Source organism: Nannospalax galili, unplaced genomic scaffold, assembly GCF_000622305.1.
Source record: "Nannospalax galili isolate Female #2095 unplaced genomic scaffold, S.galili_v1.0 scaffold525, whole genome shotgun sequence".
Taxonomy (NCBI): domain Eukaryota; kingdom Metazoa; phylum Chordata; class Mammalia; order Rodentia; family Spalacidae; genus Nannospalax; species Nannospalax galili.
The window spans coordinates 3,496,793-3,515,534 of NW_008353937.1; the positions used below are offsets into that span (position 1 = coordinate 3,496,793).

An 18,742-nucleotide genomic window follows, 5' to 3' on the forward strand; every position below is an offset into this window, starting at 1 on the left:
CTTAGGCACCCATAGTACTGAGATTTTGTGGGTGCATCTTTTCCTTTGTGTCTAGAAGATACTATCTAGTAGAACCAATTTGGTCCTCCGGCTTTGACAATCTTTCTTCTCTCTCCTCTGTGATAGTCCTTGAGTCTTAAGTACAGGGGTTGCACTGTAGATGTGTCATCCGAGGCTGGCCTCTTTCTTGTTCCCTCTCCAGGGCTTCCTCCCACTATGTGTAGGATCAAGGCTGAATGTCACTCACACTCCTTGGGCATGATGAGGGGGGTTGCACTGTAGATGTGTCATCCGAGGCTGGGCTCTTTCTTGTTCCCTCTCCAGGCCTTCCTCCCCCTATGTGTAGGATCAAGGCTGAATGTCACTCACACTCCTTGGGCATGATGAGTGGCCTTCCTCTCTGCCCATCTGCCCCTGCAACCTATACTCCCTTACTCGTGCCAGGGCCCAAGGAACTGAAAGAGTCCTCCTGTCCTGTGGTTCCCTCTTCCTCCAGCTCACTCACTGGAGTCTGGCTAGTTGGGATGCAACGGTTCTCAATGAGAGTAGTGCCCTGCTATCTGTGGATGTTGGGTTGGACACTCTTCCACGTGATCAGGATGATCTGAGTATGGAACGTGTGGAGAGCAGCTGGGGATAGCTATTTGGTACCTTACTCAATTGCTCTGTCTTTGACTAGGGTGCTCCAGGACCTGCCGGACTCCCTGGTCTCAGCGGCCCCCCGGGAAGCGCGGTAAGCATTGCAGAGTAGACAGGGATTCCAGTGTGGGCTGTGGCCGAGGTATCTGCTCTCTTCCTTATCCCCCTTCCTACCCACCCCCAAGGCAGTGTGAGCAGCACTGGACAACACTGTCCTAATGAGGGCCACCCAGGAGGTTAGCCAACTTCTAGGCAGTAGACAGACTTAGTAGAACTACAGAGAACCTCCACACTTCACTGATGTTGGAGTCAACATCAGAGTTCGCCTTTGAAGAACTAAATGAACCTAAAGATGTCAAAGGTCCCCGGAGGCTGTTAGACACCTGGATTCGACCCCAGCTCTCCCACCAATTGGCATTAAGACCGTGCCCAGCATCTTCTGCAGCCTCTGCTCTTTCTTCTGCAGAAAGGAGATAGGTTTTGGCCAGTTTGTCTTTGAGGTTCTACATCACCTGACCTGCTGAGAGTCTACCTCAGCAGGATAGAGACCTAAGGTGTCCTCCAAGGGACCAGTTTTGTGATTGGACATGAGCATTGACTTAGACTTTAATGTTGTTCAGTAAACACATGATATTTAGTCACAGGCTGTAGAGAATTTATCCTCTACCATAGGTTAGGGCAGGCTTGTTCATTCCTCCAGCCTTTCCAGGTAATATTCAAAGTGACTCAGAGGACAGACACTGGGCATTTAGATTCCCAGGGCATTATACATGTTGGTTAGTTCACTTTATCCACACAGAAAGCCTATTAGGTAGATACTGCTACTGGCCCCATTATACAGGTGGAAACTGAGGCACAAGGAAACTGAGCCATGAGGGAAGTGGTGGTAGCAGACCTTTCTGGAACCTTGCCTGTAGCCTTTGTCTTCCACCATGCATGGTCAGCCTCAGCCAGTTTTGCTGTCAGCCCATTTTCTCTGGTTTTTGAAGAGCGTCGTGTCCAGTTGGCTGTAGGAAGCTGTCCAGAACTGTCCCCGGAATCAGCTCTAGGATGATGAGGAAAAATGTACCCTAGCTCTGTGCCCCAAGGTGCGGTGCCTGTGCAGGCATCTGGACTGGGTTCGCTTGAGCTCTAGATGCTCGGTGTTTCTGGCTGCCTGTCCCCTATTTCTCCCCACTGCTGTGTCCGCAGAATAATTCTTAATGTTGAGCTTTGTTTCAGGGTGAGGGGAGCAGGAGGTGCCACAGGCACTGGGCAAGCGGGTCTCTGATGCTGGGTCTGTGTTTTTTGGGACCGCTTTGACCTTTCTGATGTGCCCTCCTGGGGTCTGCCCTCCTGTACCTCATAGACCAAAGGGAGCCAGAACACTGGGCTGACCACTCCTGTTATTAAAGTTTTGATGTCAAGGTGAGGACCAGACTCAGGGGAGGAGATGGATTTCAAGACATTTGTCAGGATGGGAGCAGAGGAGTAGGAATGAAGGGCACATTGCTTACCCCTGGGGGCCACTGGCCATCAACAAACTGATCATATGAATACCTCCTTCAGGGTGCTGCTGGTGTCAGAGGTCCTCCTGGGAAAGATGGAGAGCGAGGGGAGAAGGTAAGAACAGTGCAATGTCAGCATGAGGTGTCTGTTCTGGGCTTCTCTTGGGTAGTAGGTGAGGAGCTCACAGGGCTGAGGACTGGTTTAGGGCCCAGACATCAGAAGGGACTGTAAGAGGGAGAGGGGAGAGGACACCATGTCTCACCTCCCCAAGCCTCACAGCATACTTGGGGACTGGATTAATCCCCCTTTGGCAGAGGAAGAGGCAGAAGCTCTGAACAGAATTTTTCTCCCCACATCCATGGCTGCTGAGCTGAGGGGCTGGTCCCTTCCCACTTTCTCTCGTATCCACCAAGCACCATGATTGCCAGGGAAGCCTTCCAATGCCTGGGAAACAATTGCATTCATCAGCAAGAAGAGGAAAACAAGCCTCCAACTTCCATGAACTGGGACTGGGGACTGGATTAATCCCCCTTTGGCAGAGGAAGAGGCAGAAGCTCTGAGCAGAATTTTTCTCCCCACATCCATGGCTGCTGAGCTGAGGGGCTGGTTCCTTCCCACTTTCTCTCATATCCACCAAGCACCATGATTGCCAGGGAAGCCTTCCAATGCCTGGGAAACTATCGCATTCATCAGCAAGAAGAGGAAAACAAGCCTCCAACTTCCATGAACTGGGAACAGTCTAGAGGCAGAGGAGGAGAGAGGCACCCTGTACAGTCTCCACCGGAGGTCGCTCTGACCATGCATTGTTGGAAGTGTCTTGTGTTTCTTGGTGATGCTGAGACAGATTTTGAGAAATCTGAATCCATCTGAATGACCAAGGAAGATAGAGGGTTGCATGCTTAGTTCAAAACTAGTTCCCAGGTCCTAGTTGTGAGCCTCTGAACTGGGGTGAAAGTAATGATTCTCACAATAGTGATTCTCAGTGGGGACAATCACACACTCTCCTGACATCTGGTTGTTGCCATCAGGGGGAAGTGCTGTTGTAGGCGTAGTAGATACAGACCAGGGTTGCTGCCTAAACTTCTACAATGGACAGGGAAGGACCCATGCGTTGTTGGAAGTGTCTTGTGTTTCCTGGTGATGCTGAGACAGATTTTGAGAAATCTGAATCCATCTGAATGACCAAGGAAGATAGAGGGTTGCATGCTTTGTTCAAAACTAGTTCCCAGGTCCTAGTTGTGAGCCTCTGAACTGGGGTGAGAGTAATGATTCTCACAATAGTGATTCTCAGTGGGGACAATCACACACTCTCCTGACATCTGGTTGTTGCCATCAGGGGGAAGTGCTGTTGTAGGCGTAGTAGATACAGACCAGGGTTGCTGCCTAAACTTCTACAATGGACAGGGAAGGACACCCCAACCCCGGTGTACACACACTCATCATCCATCCTGAATGTCAGCAGGACGTGACAGTGTGCTCTTTCCTCACCACATGGGCAGCTGTGTTTCCTCAGGGTGGCTCATCCACAGAGGCCTTTCCCAGCACACAGATGCCCAGATATACCTTTAGTTTTTAGATAGGATCTCATCCTGTGGCCCATGATAATCCCAAACTGTCTCTGTATCCCAGGCTGAGGTTATATGTTCAAGCCACTCCAAGAGTGGTTTTTCTGGAACCTTCTTCTGGAACCTTCCAAGGAATAGTCATTTTATCTTTCAATCTTTGAAATTCTTTGAATTGAAATTCTTTCTTTTTCTTTTTCTTTTTTTTTTTTTTTTTTTTTTTTTCTTCACAGTTCTCTTTTTAGCTGTCCTGGAACTCACTATGTAGACCAGGCTGGCCTTGAACTCACAAAGACCCACCTGCCTCTGCCTCCTGAGTGCTGGGATTAAAGGCATAAGAAGATGTCGTTTTCATTTTGACAAAAGACTAAATTTTAAAATATGCATTTCACAGAAAATTTACTGTTAGAGAAAAAAATCAAGTTGTAGCAAATACCTTTGTCATGTGGGCTGTTGACCACAGACTCAATAACCCTAGGTGGTACAGGTATGGAGTGCGTGTGTGTGTGTGTATGTGTGTATGTGTGCGTGTGTGTGTGTGCATGTGTGTGTGTATGTGTGCGTGTGTGTGTATGTGTATGTGTGTGTGTGTTGAAACAGGCTCTCACTGTGTCACCTTCACTGGCCTGGAACTTACTATGTAGACCAGGCTGGCCTAAAACTTACAGCAATCCTGCCTCTATTTGTCTGGCTGATGCTTTTTTCTTTCAAAAGAAAGATAATACACCTCAGATTGTAGTAACAAGCAGATCACCTAAATTTAAAATGGAGAAATCCCAAATATTTCTGATATTTGTTGATTGGCCCATGCCTGAAGGCTCCCACACGTAGTCAGGTTGTCAGCAAGCCAGAAGGGGACCATGTTATTGTTGAAGGTTTCCTGAGGACTAAGCAGTTGAGCATTGGGATCCCAGGGAAAGGCATGCTGTTGACATATTTGACCACCCGGGGGAGCCAAGCACCTTCCCTTTGGCTGAGCAAGTGCTGGGTCTGAGTTGGGTCCAGGACTGTTTGGACAGCCAAGGGCTCGGCAAAGAAGCATAATTTCCCGAAACCACAGTCTACCCTCTATTTGGACGTCTGTGACGGCCTAGGGTGGAAGCTGACAGCCTAGGTTTGGAGAGCCCCTTCTCCGTCACCTGCTTGTAGCCTCGACTTGGTTTCCTGCACCTCTCCATTGGGGAGGGGCCATGTGCCCTGAAGATTAGTGCCAGCTTTGCCAGGAAAGGCAGTTTAACATGAAAATTTGAGGTAGTAGATTTCAACCTCTGATACCTACTTTACAACCCATCTTCCACTGTCCCCAGAAGGACAGGTTTTAAAGTTGTCAGGGCAACTCCGGAAACTACTCAGCAGGCGGGGGCTGACTCTGCATTGGAAAGCTGGGTTCTGCTCGCCACCCCTGTGCTCAACAATGTCTGTTCTTCTCTCCAGGGAACAGCAGGAGAGGAAGGCAGCCCAGGGCCAGCTGGTCCTCGGGGCGATCCTGGCGCTCCAGGGCTTCCTGGGCCTCCTGGAAAGGGGAAGGATGGAGAACCGGTAAGTGGCAGGTGTGGGGATTTTGAGCCTTGGGATGACAGGCTAAAACTAGAAAAGACAAAGAGTAAAATAAAGATTAACTGCTAATCTTCCAGAAAAATGGGCCACAGCCAATGAATTGGACTGGCTGGGAAGGAGGTGTTTATGGTTCAGTGTGTGCCCTTATCGTTGGGAATATCCTCCGATCAATCATGAGCCTGAAGCCAGGGGTAGTCTACAGTCCTGCAGTTGGCATGCTGTATGGTGTTCATAGTTTACAAATTACAAATGGAACATTCAGGATTAGGAGAACGTTCAGTTGATGAATGACAGAAGGATATCAGTAAGGAGGTAGAACACTTACAACCTGTATTCAGTGGACGTTATTTATAACTTGTGACTGCTACTGGAACCTTCCTTTCGGTATATTCAGCCTATGGTTGGCCACAGGAGACTGAACGATGGAGCGTGAAGCCACAGGTGCTGATGTGGCTGCTGCCATGCCCTTAACCAGCATAGTGTGTGTAGAGCAGCGGCTGCACACCTATGATCCAGGGGAAGAGCCCATTTCTAGAGTTCCCAGGGTCATGGGTGCTCCCTGGTCCATGATGGCTCCCCTGCCCAGGAGTTGCAAAAATAGACTCGAATTGCAAGTCTCTTCATGACCACCATATCAGACAAAGCTTATGAATTAAAAGAGGAAGTCTCTCTCATAGGCCATCCCCAAGGCTCTGTAACATGTTAAAGAAAAAAGAGACTAGTCTTTTTTGTATATCTTATGTATTTCCTTATTTTATATTTATGAGTATATTACCTGTATGTAAGTGTACCCATGTCATGTAATGCCCACAGAAGAAGGCATTGGATCCCCCTGGAACTGGAGTTAAGGATGATTGTTAGCTGTCATATGGGTGCTGGGAATCAAACCATCTGTTAGAATAGTCAGTGCTCTTAACAACTGAGCCATCTCTCCAGCCCCAAGACTACTCTTTAGAGTCAGGTGAGCGTATTTGAAGCCTGATCTGGATACTTCCTTTTGTAAGCCTCTACCATGAAATATTATACAGAAAAGCATACTAAAACATAGATCTGTTTATGTACATACCGGGGTGGGAGGAACCAGTCTTAGAAGTCACACTCAGGGCCGATGACTGTGTACAGTCAAGTCATAGGTAGTTCCCTCTGTGTCTGCCCTATACCAGCAGCGGCAAGTACCCGGTGCAGAGGGATGACTCAGAACTTACGGTTTCGTCACTCTCCTTGTGTTATTCATTTCAACAGGGACTGCGTGGGCCACCTGGGTTACCTGGTCCTCTAGGAACCAAGGTGAGTGCTTATCCAAGCAGACTGAGGATGGCACAGGTGAGACTTAGAAAAAGTCCTGTGGAATTTTTATTGTATGACTCTCTGGTCACCTCAGCCAACTCTCAAAGTGTGAGACCTTTGAGAGTTGGCTAATCATTCAGAGACACCTCTTAAGTATGGTCCACACTGCCAGGCCTCAATACATGCTGATTAGATGAAATTGCAAGAGATGTTAACTTTCACCTGGCCAATCAGAGGTCTGTCTTCTCGTGTTACTGGTGAGATTGGATAGCAGTGATCCTCAACTTTAAAGTATGGTCTAATGGGAGTCTAGGGGTGGAGTGATTTCTGGTCCACACAGTGATTCAGGGATTTGTATTCTAACCTACCTCTCTGTTCTCCAAAGCTGTATATGCATGGGAAGTGGGGGAGGGGGAAGAGGAGATGAAGGGAGAATGTTATGGGCCAGTCCTGGAGACTGGGAATTTATGCACACCAAATTCTAGCAACATTCATGAGAGGGGAGGGCGGAGAAAGAATGTCACCTAGCTGTGTTTCCAGCAGGAAGAGGGCAATGAGTGAATCTAGGCAATCTTTTTCTCAATCGACCAGCAACCACAGTCCTGGAAAGGTGACGTTTTCTGAGAGGGGATGTCTTCCTGAGTAAGCAGGGGACTGTCTGAAGGTCTCTCTACACTACCCTTTCACTTGTTCAAATCCACACGGATAAGCAATGCATTGTTATTTTACCCATTGCATATCTATAGGACTTCTCAACGCAGGTCATACTTCAGGGTGGGCTGTGGGGCGTCAGCAGTGTAAGTGCATTCCTGAGCCTTCAGCAGTTCATGGTCCGACAGGCAAGTGGACATATAGGCACCAAAGGCAGGCACATGTTGGAGAGATGGGTGCTGGGCACAGAGAGCTCAGAGGAGGATCTCACTCAGCCTGGTTTGATTGTGGATGGCTTCTTGGGACATGAGGTGCTTGTCTTGATTTTAAATTGCATAGAGCATCTGTTAGTGGGATGGAGAAAGTGATATTGCCAGACCTTAGCAGAGGCCTGAGCATGGAGGAGACACTGAGGCACAAGGCACAGCACATTCAAAGAGCTACATAGAGCGTAGCCATAACCACTTCCATTCAGAACTCTGTCACCTAGTCAGGTGCATACTCGTCGGAGAATGTGGGCCAGAGTCACTCCTTGATCATAGGAAGACCTTTAGCTTTAGCTTGATGTGTATATTCAAGTCTCTATTATTATAAAAGCATACTTCTACCACTTGTGCATATTTATAAATACAGTTTCTTTAAAATGTCCTTCTGACCAGATGTGGTGGTGCATGTTTGTAAGCCCAGCACTAAAAGGCAGAGACTAAGGTAGGAGAATTGTGAGTTTGAGGCCAGCCTGGGTCACAATATAGGATTCAGGCCAGCCTGGGTCACAATATGGGATTCAGGCCAGTCTGGGCTACAGAGTGAGACTTTATCTCAAGTTTAATATATATATATATATATATATCAGGGCTAGAAAGATGGCTCAGCAGTTAAGAACACTGGCTGTTCTTGCAGAAGACTCGGGTTCAGATCCCAGCACCCACATGGCAGTTAACAACTGTCCGTAACTCCAGTCCCAGGGGATTCGACATCCTCTTCTGTCCTCTGTGGGCATTGCATGACATGGGTGCACTTATGTAAATGCAGGCAATACAAACATATACATAAAATAAAAATAATAAATAAAATATTAAAAAAAAATCTTGCTGGATGTGGTGGCGCACGCCTTTAATCCCAGCACTCGGGAGGCAGAGCCAGGCAGATCTCTGTGAGTTCAAGGCCAGCCTGAGTTCCAGGACAGCTGGGGCTACAGGGAGACCCTGTCTCAAAAAAAAAAAAAACAAATCTTACAAATACGACAAAATATTCTTATGTGTCTGCAGCGCCATGGTCTCACCAGCCCCGTGGCGCCCTGTGTTTCAGCTAGCACTTTTCTGAACCACTCTGCTTCCCATCCCAGCTGGCATTTTAAGAATCAGCACTTTCAGATCCCCTCTATGCTGCTGTGACTGGAATCTCTTTTCCAAGCCCCAGACCAACCACCTGCCAGGTGACCTTTCCTCCCTTTTGTTCCATACCTGTACCTGGGGATCTCAGTGACACACCACAGCGTGAATTGCTTTTAACATCGTACGTGAAAGGCTCCCTAAGTAAGATCCGGCATGGGAAAGCTTGGGGTTGTGGGACGCCGGCTACAGCTGCACTGAACTTCCCAGCTCCATCATTTCCTCCCTATCCAAGCAGGTGACCTGTGTAACTGTCCTAAGCCTGCAGGCACCGAGATGGTATTATGCTAATTTGCCTGCAGTATGGTAATTTGATTGTATTGTCTTATGATAAACATGTCCCTAAATGGCAGAATTATCTGTATGATGAGAGTCAATGCAGGTCAGCTGCTCCTTTTCTGAGGGAAAAAAGAATAACTTTGTTTAAAGTTTGGGGCACGTGAAACAGGTCTGCATACTCAGAGCAGTGTGTATAGGTAGCTGGGAACAGGACAGGGAAATAGGGCCAAGATTCAGTGGGACATCATGATTTTATTGCTGCCTGAGGGGTAGGAGGGAGGCTCTCTGTCATGGGCAAGACCTGTCCAGATTTGCCTTCAGTGCCTGTTCTAGTTTGTTTCTCCGTTGCTGTGACACGACACTCTGACCAATACAAAACTGGGGAGGAGGTTTATTTAGTTTATATCCCCAGAATCACAGTTCATTGCTGAGGGAACCCAAGGTAGGAACTCAGCAGGAACCTGGAGGCAGGAGCTGAAGCACAGGCCGTGGAGGGACACTGCTTCCATGACCCCTGCTCAGCCTGATTTTTTATACAACACAGGCCCACCTGCCCAGGGGTGGCACCACTCACAGTGGGCTGGGCAGGGTTTATTTAGTTTATATCCCCAGAGTCACAGTTCATTGCTGAGGGAACCCAAGGTAGGAACTCAGCAGGAACCTGGAGGCAGGAGCTGAAGCACAGGCCGTGGAGGGACACTGCTTCCATGACCCCTGCTCAGCCTGATTTTTTATACAACACAGGCCCACCTGCCCAGGGGTGGCACCACTCACAGTGGGCTGGGCCCAGGCCCTCCCACATCACTCAACAATCAAGAAAATGCCCCATAGACATGGCCACGGGACAGTCCAATGGAGGCAATTCCCCAAGTGAGGCTCCCTCAACCCAGGTGTGTCAAGTTGGCACTAAAGCTATCCAGCACAGATGACCCCTTGTCATTTTGACACACATGCATGTCATTATGAAATCACAAGCTTTCCGTTTCTTATCCCCAAAGTATGATGTTAATATCACAACATAAGATAGTACAACTTTAAAAGTCCCACGGTTCTTTAAAAAATCCCTCAAACACTTTTAAAAGTCCAATATCTCTTTTTAAAATCTCTCAACTGTGGGCTCCTCCAAAATAAAAAACAAGTTAAGTACTGTTTTATTTCAAAGGGAAGACTCAGGCAACTAAGCAAAACCCAAGTCCAGCAAAGTAGCTTAATACTGCACATCTGGGATTCACTCACGATCTTCTGGGCTCCAAAGGGTTTTAGCAGCTCCACTGCTCTGACTCTGCTGTCCACAGCACACACAGCTTGTCTCGCAGACCTAGGCCAGCTCCATTCCATACCTGCTGCTGCCCTTGGTAGTTGTCCTATGGTCCTGGCATCTCTAAAATGTCTGGTTCTCCACTGAAACTGAGGCTGCACCCTTACCAATGGGCTCTTCTGGCCTCTCAGGGTGCAAAAGCCTCAGATTCTCTCCATGAGCCCTTCAATCCTGGGGTCTTCACTGCAACTGAAGTTGCACTTTCACCTGTGGCCTTTCCTGGCCTCTCAGCGTGCCAAGCCTCAGCTGCTCTCTGTGACCCCTTTACACTTTCAACACCAGAACCATGCAGGAGACTCTTACACATTACTAAGTCCTATTTCCAGCTTGAAATGAAGGTATGGGCCGGACCATAGCTTCTGTGTGCTGACCCTGAGGAAATATTCCCCAGAAGATTTCACCACAGTGATGCTGGTCTCTTGTTACTTACAGCTGATTTTTCAGTCCCAGCTAACCAGCTTCAATTGTCCCAGTAAAGCAAAGGTTTTACTTCAGGTTCTGGTCTCTTCTTAATCACAGCTGATTCTTCAGCCCCAGCTGACCAGAACCCACAGATTCTCTATTCCCAGTATCACAAACAGCCCTGATAGTCTCTGCTTCCCTTTGAAGCTTCACAAGCCAGGCCACCATCATTTACAACTCTTTAAGCATAACTGTTCAAAGCTCCACAACAGCAAACTCTTAAGCACTTCAATGGCTTTTCCAGCCCAAGGTTCCAAATGCTTTCACAATCCTCCCCCAAACCCCAAAGTCAGCAATACCCCATCCTGGTACTGATTCTGTCGTAGTTACTTTTCTGTTGCTGTGATAAAACACCGTGACCAAAGGAACTTATAAAAAGGAAGAGTTGATTTAGCTTATGGTTCCAAAGGGGCAAGAGTCTGTCACAGCAGGAGGCATGGCGGCAGGGGTGGCTGGAGGAGGAGCAGAAGCTAAACACTCCCATCTTTAAGCAGGCACAGGAAGCAGAGAGTGACTAGAGATCTGGCACCCCCAGAGCTCTCTAAGCCCACCCCCAGGGACATGCTTCCTCCAGTATGGCCATACTTTCTAAGACCTCCAAAACAGTGCCACCAACTTGGGACAAAATGTGGGGGCCTGTGGGGGCCGTTCTCGCTCACACCACTACAGTGCACAAGTGTTCCCACTCTCCTGTCTTGAGAAGGCTCTTCAGGACCCAGAGCATATTGATAGCCTCTTGGAAGCAAAAAGTGAGGGTGTCAAAAGTGGTAGAGCAGCATGACTCCATGTGTGACCATTTATGTAATAGGAGATTTTTAAAAAATTCTTTTTTTTTTTTTTTATCTAGTTTGATTTCTGTTGTTGTGATGGGATACTGACCAAAAGCAACTTGAGGAGGAAAAGATTAATTTCATCTTACAGTTTACAGTCCATCCTTGGAGGAAACCAGAGAGACAGCTCAAGGCAGGAACCTGGGGGTGGGAACTGAAGCGGAGACCATGGAGGAGCGCTGCTCACTGGCTGGCTTCCCCTGGCTTGCTCAGCTACCTTTCTTATACAGCCCAGGCCCAGCTGCCCAAGGTGGTGCCACCCAGGAGGGCTGGGCCCTCCTACATCACTGAACAATTAAAAAAAAATGCCTCACCGATATGGCCACAGGCCAATCTAGTGGAGGAAAATTTTCAACTGAGGTTCTTTTTTCCCAGGCGCCTCCAGTTTCTGTCACGTTGACAAAAAGTAGCCACCACATCTTTGAGCTGCAGTTGTATCTCAGGATCTTAACAACAATGATGTAGAGTAGGTGTGGCCTTTCTTCCACATAGAGTTTGGGGGCAATGCATGTTATGTGAAAAAATAATTCCCTAGTGTAGGGCATGCCACCACCAGAGGCTCAATGAATCTTTGTTAGCCTTACTATTTACATATCCTGTGGGCCCTGCTTTAGGGTCACAGTGAATATATATGGCACCTAGACAGGCTGTGTCTGATCTGTGGTCATGTTGTTTGAGAAAGCCCTGGGGGAACCTGTGCAGACATCAGTAAAGATGGAGAGGCAGGATGAATCATGTGGAGAGAGTCCTCACCCAGTCCAGATGAACAACTAGTTTAAACTCCCCCGGGCTCAGTATAAACCATGTTGCCCCCTTGACCAACATTCCCCCATATGTAAAATGTGAGGCTTTAAATATATGACTCATTCCACTTGGTAGTGTGTAAATGTGTGTGTTGCAATGTGGTTTGGGAATAAACGTTTCCACAGTCAAGGATCAGAAAGGTGAGTTGGAGTTCAGGGACACCTTCATTTGGAGAATGCATTGCTTAAGTGGTGATAGGAGGGAGAGATAGAAGGTAAGAAGATAGGAGGATGGGGGGCAGGATCTTGGGTCATGTCCTAGGTGCTAAGGGGAACACACATCAGGGAGTTAAGGAAGGAGCTATATGAAAGTTTCCATTGGTGCATTCCTGATTGGTCATTGTAGGCATCTCTGAGTGACGCCCTTTCTTCTGGGTGCCACTTACTTCCAGCAGAATGAATGGGTTTTGGCTTCATACAGCACTGGTTTGGCTCCTACAGGATAGATGACTCACTTGGAAGCCAATGGCTTTAGCTTTCTCACACCCTGCTACCTTTCCCAGTGAAGGAGTACGGCAAATTTGACACACAAAGGCTCCTTGAGAGAGAAAAGATCTCAGGTCCCTGGCATGCAGTCCTTGCTCCCTGTCCTCCTGCACAACCCCAGACGTCTTCACCAGTTCCTCCCTGAAGTCTGGGCCATGGACACTGGCTCATGGGCCCCTTCCTTCCTCCCCACTGGCCTCCTTGCTTTGATGATAGAACACTAGGTCTTTCTATCCCTTTGGGGCTACTTTCTAAAAGTGTTTGTTCATTAATATGTGAAGTAGTTTCTTGGGGGAATTGTTATCATCACAATAGGCTATAGACACAGATGGGGCCAGACGTGGCTATTGTGTGGAAAATCAATCCTGAACTCACTGCTAAGCTGGGTCAGAAAGCCCTTGCTAGCATATTCCTTCCTCTGAGGGGGGACTTATTCCAGTGAAGGCAGAAATCAGTGCCTGCCACGGTGAGACTGATGAAGGGTGACATGTTCCTGCATCCAGGCAGAGGACGTTAAAGCTACTACCAGTATTAGGCTTTGAGTTGGACAGTTGGCTCAGAGGCACATAGATTTGTACTCTATATAGGGTATGACTCATTTGAGATACTTGGTGGTAAATTTTGGTGAATGGACAAATAGCCTTCTTTCAGGCTGCCTGCTGAGAAGTCAGAGGTGCGGTGGACGGCAGTACGTAAAGGTCAGTGAAGATGCCCGCGAGTACCTTGAAGAAGATAGACAGGGAGAGTGGGCTGTGGCCACTCTGTGGAAATGGCTAGACTAAGCCTGCAGATGGGTGTGTGTCTGGGAGCTTAGAGTGTGGATGGATGGCTGTTCATCTTCTCAAAGGCACAGTGTGGGCAGGAAGCAGGGGAATAAACAGCAAAGCAGAGTACAGATGTGGCCTTGTGACTTCACTTCATACATGGGGCCTGCACTTGGGAAATGGGGTGCTAGCTACAGCAGGAAATCCTGTACCACTCACTTTAAAATAACACTAATGGATGATAGGAAATGGACTTATCTGACATTTACATGTATCCATTTAATGTTTGTCTCTGATAACTCATGATATAATGGTGTGGTGGTTTGAACGAGTGTCCCTCGTAGGCTCCAAGTATTTGGATACTTGATCCTCAGCTCATGTCACTGTTTAGGGAGGGTCACGGAACTTACAGGAGTGTGGCCATGCTGGAGAAAACAAGTCACTGGGGGCAGGCTTTGAGAGCTCTTAATCCTTGCCAGGTCTCCAGTTTTTCTCTGCTCTCTGCACGTTTGAAGACGTGAGTACCCAGCTTTCTGCCCTGGCCCCTCCAGCCACCCCGCCTCCCCACCATAGTGGACTCTTATCCCTCTGGAATTATAAGCTACATACACTCTTCATTCTGTAAATTGCCTTGGTCATGGCGTTTTATCACAGCAACAGAAAAGTAACTAATATAATTAATACAAAAAGTAACTAACACTAATACAAAGTAACAGTGTAACTGAACTATTTGTCCTGTTACTCAACTTTATCGTCTCTTCCCTCCTATATGAAAACTCATACAATATTGGGGTATTTGGTAGAGGGTCCTAAGGTACAAAACTTTTATGAGACCTTCCTAAGATCACACATTATCCTGGGGCTACACATGGAGTCACTTTAATAACTCTTAGCTCTGCAAAGAGCTGGTAACAGATGACTCTTGGGTCAGGTTCAGACTGGTTTCTGTGTTTGTCTTACTTTGTAACTTGCTTCCTCATCCTCCCTATATATCCCAGTTAGATTTCTAGATCCAAAGCCTCTCAGGCTACCCATATTGCATTATTCCAAAGAAAGAGAATATATGAAATAGGAATTTGAAAATAAAGTGATGAAATAACTTTTAGAAGAGCTGAGGGTGGGGCAGTGGGTGCTGTGGTTTCTAGGAATCAACAACTGCTGGTGATGTGGCCAGCCTGAGCCTGGAGCGACGTTGAAAGGAGAAACAGTGGGCATTAGGGGAGCTCAGTGAAGGATATGGATTTTGGTACCTATGTATTTGTAGAACTTCGTAAGCTCGTTCCTCCTCAAAATTGATCTTCCACTTCAGAACTTAGCTCTGAGCACTGACAGTAAGCAGGAGTTGTGATGCAGTTGGGGGTTGGCACCTAGCGTGCTGCGTGCGTGCAGCATACAGTGAGGGCTAACTGGATGGACAGGCAGCTGTGTACTCCTCATTCATAGCAGCCCCAGTCACACTGCAGGAAGGACATCATCTTAGAAGCATTGTTTTCCTTGTTTTTGAATTATACTTTTATTTATGCTTTGAGAAATTCATACTTGTATCCGGGAGTGGTGGTACATGCCTCAGGAGGCAGAGGCAGGCAGATCTCTGTGAGTTCAAGGGCAGCCTGGTCTACATAGCAAGTTCCAGGCCAATTGGGGCTATAGGGAAACCCTGTCTCAAAAAGAACGAAAAAAAATTCATAGTTGTATATATAATGTATCTTGATCATATCTGCCTCTGTAGCCCCAGCTGCTCTAGAACTGGCTACGGAGACCCAGATGGCCTTGATCTCACAGATCTCCCCTGCCTTCACCTCCCAAGTGCTGGGACTAGAGGCCACTTTGCCCAGCTTGCTCCCTTCTTTTAATAACTCCGAGTCTAGTTACTGCTGCTTGTATGCATGTGGGATGGCACCATCCACTGACCTGCCAGCGAGAAACTTCTTTGCAGTGCGCAGTGGATAATGTGCTCATAACTGTTCAAAGTGCTGAGAATAAGTGACTAAGTTCTCAGCTGCACAACAGACATCTATATCAACCCTCCAGGGTCAGCGATGGCGCCATCCACTGACCTGCCAGCCTCGATTAGAGAAACTTCTTTGCGGTGTGCAGTGGATAATGTGCTCATGACTGTTCAAAGTGCTGAGAATAAGCGACTAAGTTCTCAGCTGCACAACAGACATCTATATCAACCCTCCAGGGTCAGGAACCATCACAGAAGAAAGGGAAGAAAGAATGTAGGGCTGCGAGATAGGAAAGAGTTCTGGAAAATGCTATCCTGTGGTCATGACATGGATGGTGCACACATGAACTCACAGCATTTATGGTTACCTGGGCAAAGACCAGCATCACTTTCCTTAAGGATCCACATGCAGGTTTACCAGTGAATATTACAGGCAAAAAAAGTCTGCTTATTAAGAAGAATTAAGAAATGTTTTGAAGCTTGAATGTTAATAAATCAATGTTTCCTATACATAATAGGGTTCCACCTAGAGTCAGCTGACTGAACATTATCTTGATGGCTCCAGATGACCTGCATCTGAGTCTGTTTCCATTGGTCAGACAAGTTAACTCACTGGGAACATTAAGTGGCTTCAGAAAGGACACCTGCCACCCGATTGTCAGGCTGGAGATAAAGGAGGGAAGTCCCTCACACAAAGCTATCTAGACCATGAGCCTTTCAGATCAGATTGAACTTGAATTGTGGGAAAGGTAACACTAGGCAAACTGCATAGCTCCTAACATTACCTGTGGCATACAGGGAGGCACAGCAAAGAAACTCATCAGCAGTTAGGCAACCAAAATAGCAGTATTATTACAAAACTTGATGATCAAAGACTGGAAATAACCTGTGTCAGCACTTACCAGGTTTGCTACCTACTGAGGACGAACCTTGTGTTCTGAGATGGCAAATGCAGCAGTTGGCTTGTGTGGAGTATGTGCCAGGCATGGCCCTCTGGGTAATTATTTAACTAGCACACAATGTGCTAACATGCTGGTCCTGTGTGCTACCCTGATAGGTGTAGAGACGTCACCTAAGTCAATAGCCAGCAGTTCATAAACGCTAAAGCCACAACTCGAATTCAGATCTATGACACTCAAATCCGTACTTTTAACCTTGAGGCCTGAAGAAGAGGTCTCCTCCCTGCGACACCCCCAAAAAATACCCACAGAAGGTACTGGAAAAGTCTTGACACATTGATGCATTCACTTCCTGGTGATGTGGGATCTGAGTTGAAATGTGGGGTGTGTGTGTGGCTGGGAAGGAGGCATGAGGGAAGCACACAGTCTCCACGTGGAGAGAAGTCTTAATGTCCTTATCACAGTTTGGGTCATGGTCAAGTTTAGGGAGTTTGGGCAGGTTTGTGATCACAGCTGTGGGCTGTGGTCCATGCAGTGCTGGACCAAGTAAGAGGACAGGCTGCTTCAGGGCACCGTGCAGTGGGACATGGAGGACAGGTGGTGTGTGAGGAGTTGATGGAACAGTGGTCATGATCCTGAGTAAAGCATCACTGTTTGAGGTCGATATTCCCCTTCCCGGCACTGACCGCTCCACCCTAACTTTCTGTCTTCCTAGGGTGACCGAGGAGCACCCGGGATCCCTGGTTCTCCTGGCAGCCGTGGTGACCCAGGCATTGGAGTTGCTGGCCCACCTGTGAGTCCTTATTCACCTAACACATGCGTGTTGCAGGCCATCCTGCAGTTCCCTGTGGGTTCATATGGGAAGACCCAGCTTGGGCTGTTGTAGGGACACATCCAGCGGATGTAGCAGTGGGTCATAGGTTCCTGGGATCTGTGCACATGGCTGGCATTGCTGTAAAATTTGGCATACTTCTAATGGGAATAAGAGTATGAATTTTTCGAAGGACCAAGGCATGATTTTGATTCAAAGCAAGCCAACGAGTCTCACCAAGTTTATTTACTCTTGCATGATTTCATTACATATATTATATACATAATGTACTTTGATCATATTTTACCCCATCATCCTCTCCTATCCCCTCCTCCTTCCACTGAACCCCTTCTTTCCAGCAAGCCCTTCTTCTGATTTCCTATGACTTTTGCCTGTGCCCTGCTGAACTCAATTATGGGTGCCTGTGTGAACACAGGCAGAGGCTTGTTGACTCTTTAATGATGGCAACTTACCAGTGGTTACCAGTGATGAATATGCTTCCCTCTCCCTAGCAACCATTAAGTCCCTATAGTTCCTCAGGAGGGGTGGGGCCTTACGAGTCCCTCCCCTTTCCATAAGACCTTGGTGATGGGCCCAGTGTTGGGTGGATCTTGTGTACATAGTGAGTTCACTGAATTTCCATTTTTTCCTCTCAATGTATATTTTTATTGAATTATGCATTTCATATAATGCATCTTAATCATATTTAGACCCCCTCCCCTGTCTGTTCCCCCCAAAGCCCTCCCCACCAGATTTCATGTACTCTGTCATATATATTAAGGCCTATCAAGTTAAGTTTGTGTCCCCAGATGTCCCTTGGTGTGAGTTCATCTGCTGGAGCCCATTCAAACACCCTGTCTACTGTCACTCCCTGAAAACCAGCTCTCCCTCACCCAGCAGTGATCATCTGACAATAGTTCCTCAATCAAATTTCTTTTAAAGGAAAAAATAAAAGCTCATGGACCAAACACCGAGAAATGAAATTATGCTAAGGAAGGAATCTGATACGGGAAAACATTATTTTATGTATTTCTGGCAAAAAAGCATGAGTTACCCTAATTCCTCCAATTAGTAAGGATGAGACCGTGACTAGAATCACGTCCACAAATGATCCTCCCGCTGTGAGTTTTAATGCATAGCTTGGCTCACCGCAGGCTTGTAAGACCACAGAGCTTGCTTGTGGCTTCCTCGCCTTCAAGTTAGATGGGCTGGTAAGGGTCTGTGAAGTCCAGGTCCTCATGGAGTGAAGGCTGGCCCTTACTGCCCTCAGCTAGAGCTAGCTTCCGCCTGAAGTACAAGGCACACTCTGAAGCCAGGACACATGGCTCTGCTGTTTCCCATAAAGAACTGAGATTTCTTTGAGGATGGAGTTGTGTTCTGTATATTTAACCTATTGCTTCTTAATCTTCCCTTTGGAGCACAGTGAATGTTCATGACCCCTCCACCCCTTTACTGAGTGATACGTTTCAGAATTTGAGGACTAACTGAATCTGAGGCTTTATCTTTTTTTGTCTAGTCTCTTTGTTGCCAAAGGCTGAATACTGATTTACCTTAAGTGGCATTTATT

General features: G+C 47.3%; 1 protein-coding gene across 1 annotated transcript in view; it reads left to right on the forward strand.

The window, feature by feature from the left end:
• Nucleotides 1-18,742, forward strand: part of Col22a1 (collagen type XXII alpha 1 chain) — a 214,016-nt gene that overhangs the window by 175,013 nt on the left and 20,261 nt on the right. Inside the window, exons 29-33 of the mRNA XM_029554999.1 lie at nucleotides 680-733; nucleotides 2,188-2,241; nucleotides 5,124-5,228; nucleotides 6,489-6,533; nucleotides 17,080-17,157. Of these exons, the coding sequence (XP_029410859.1) occupies nucleotides 680-733; nucleotides 2,188-2,241; nucleotides 5,124-5,228; nucleotides 6,489-6,533; nucleotides 17,080-17,157 (336 nt within the window). The remainder of the gene's footprint in view (nucleotides 1-679; nucleotides 734-2,187; nucleotides 2,242-5,123; nucleotides 5,229-6,488; nucleotides 6,534-17,079; nucleotides 17,158-18,742) is intronic.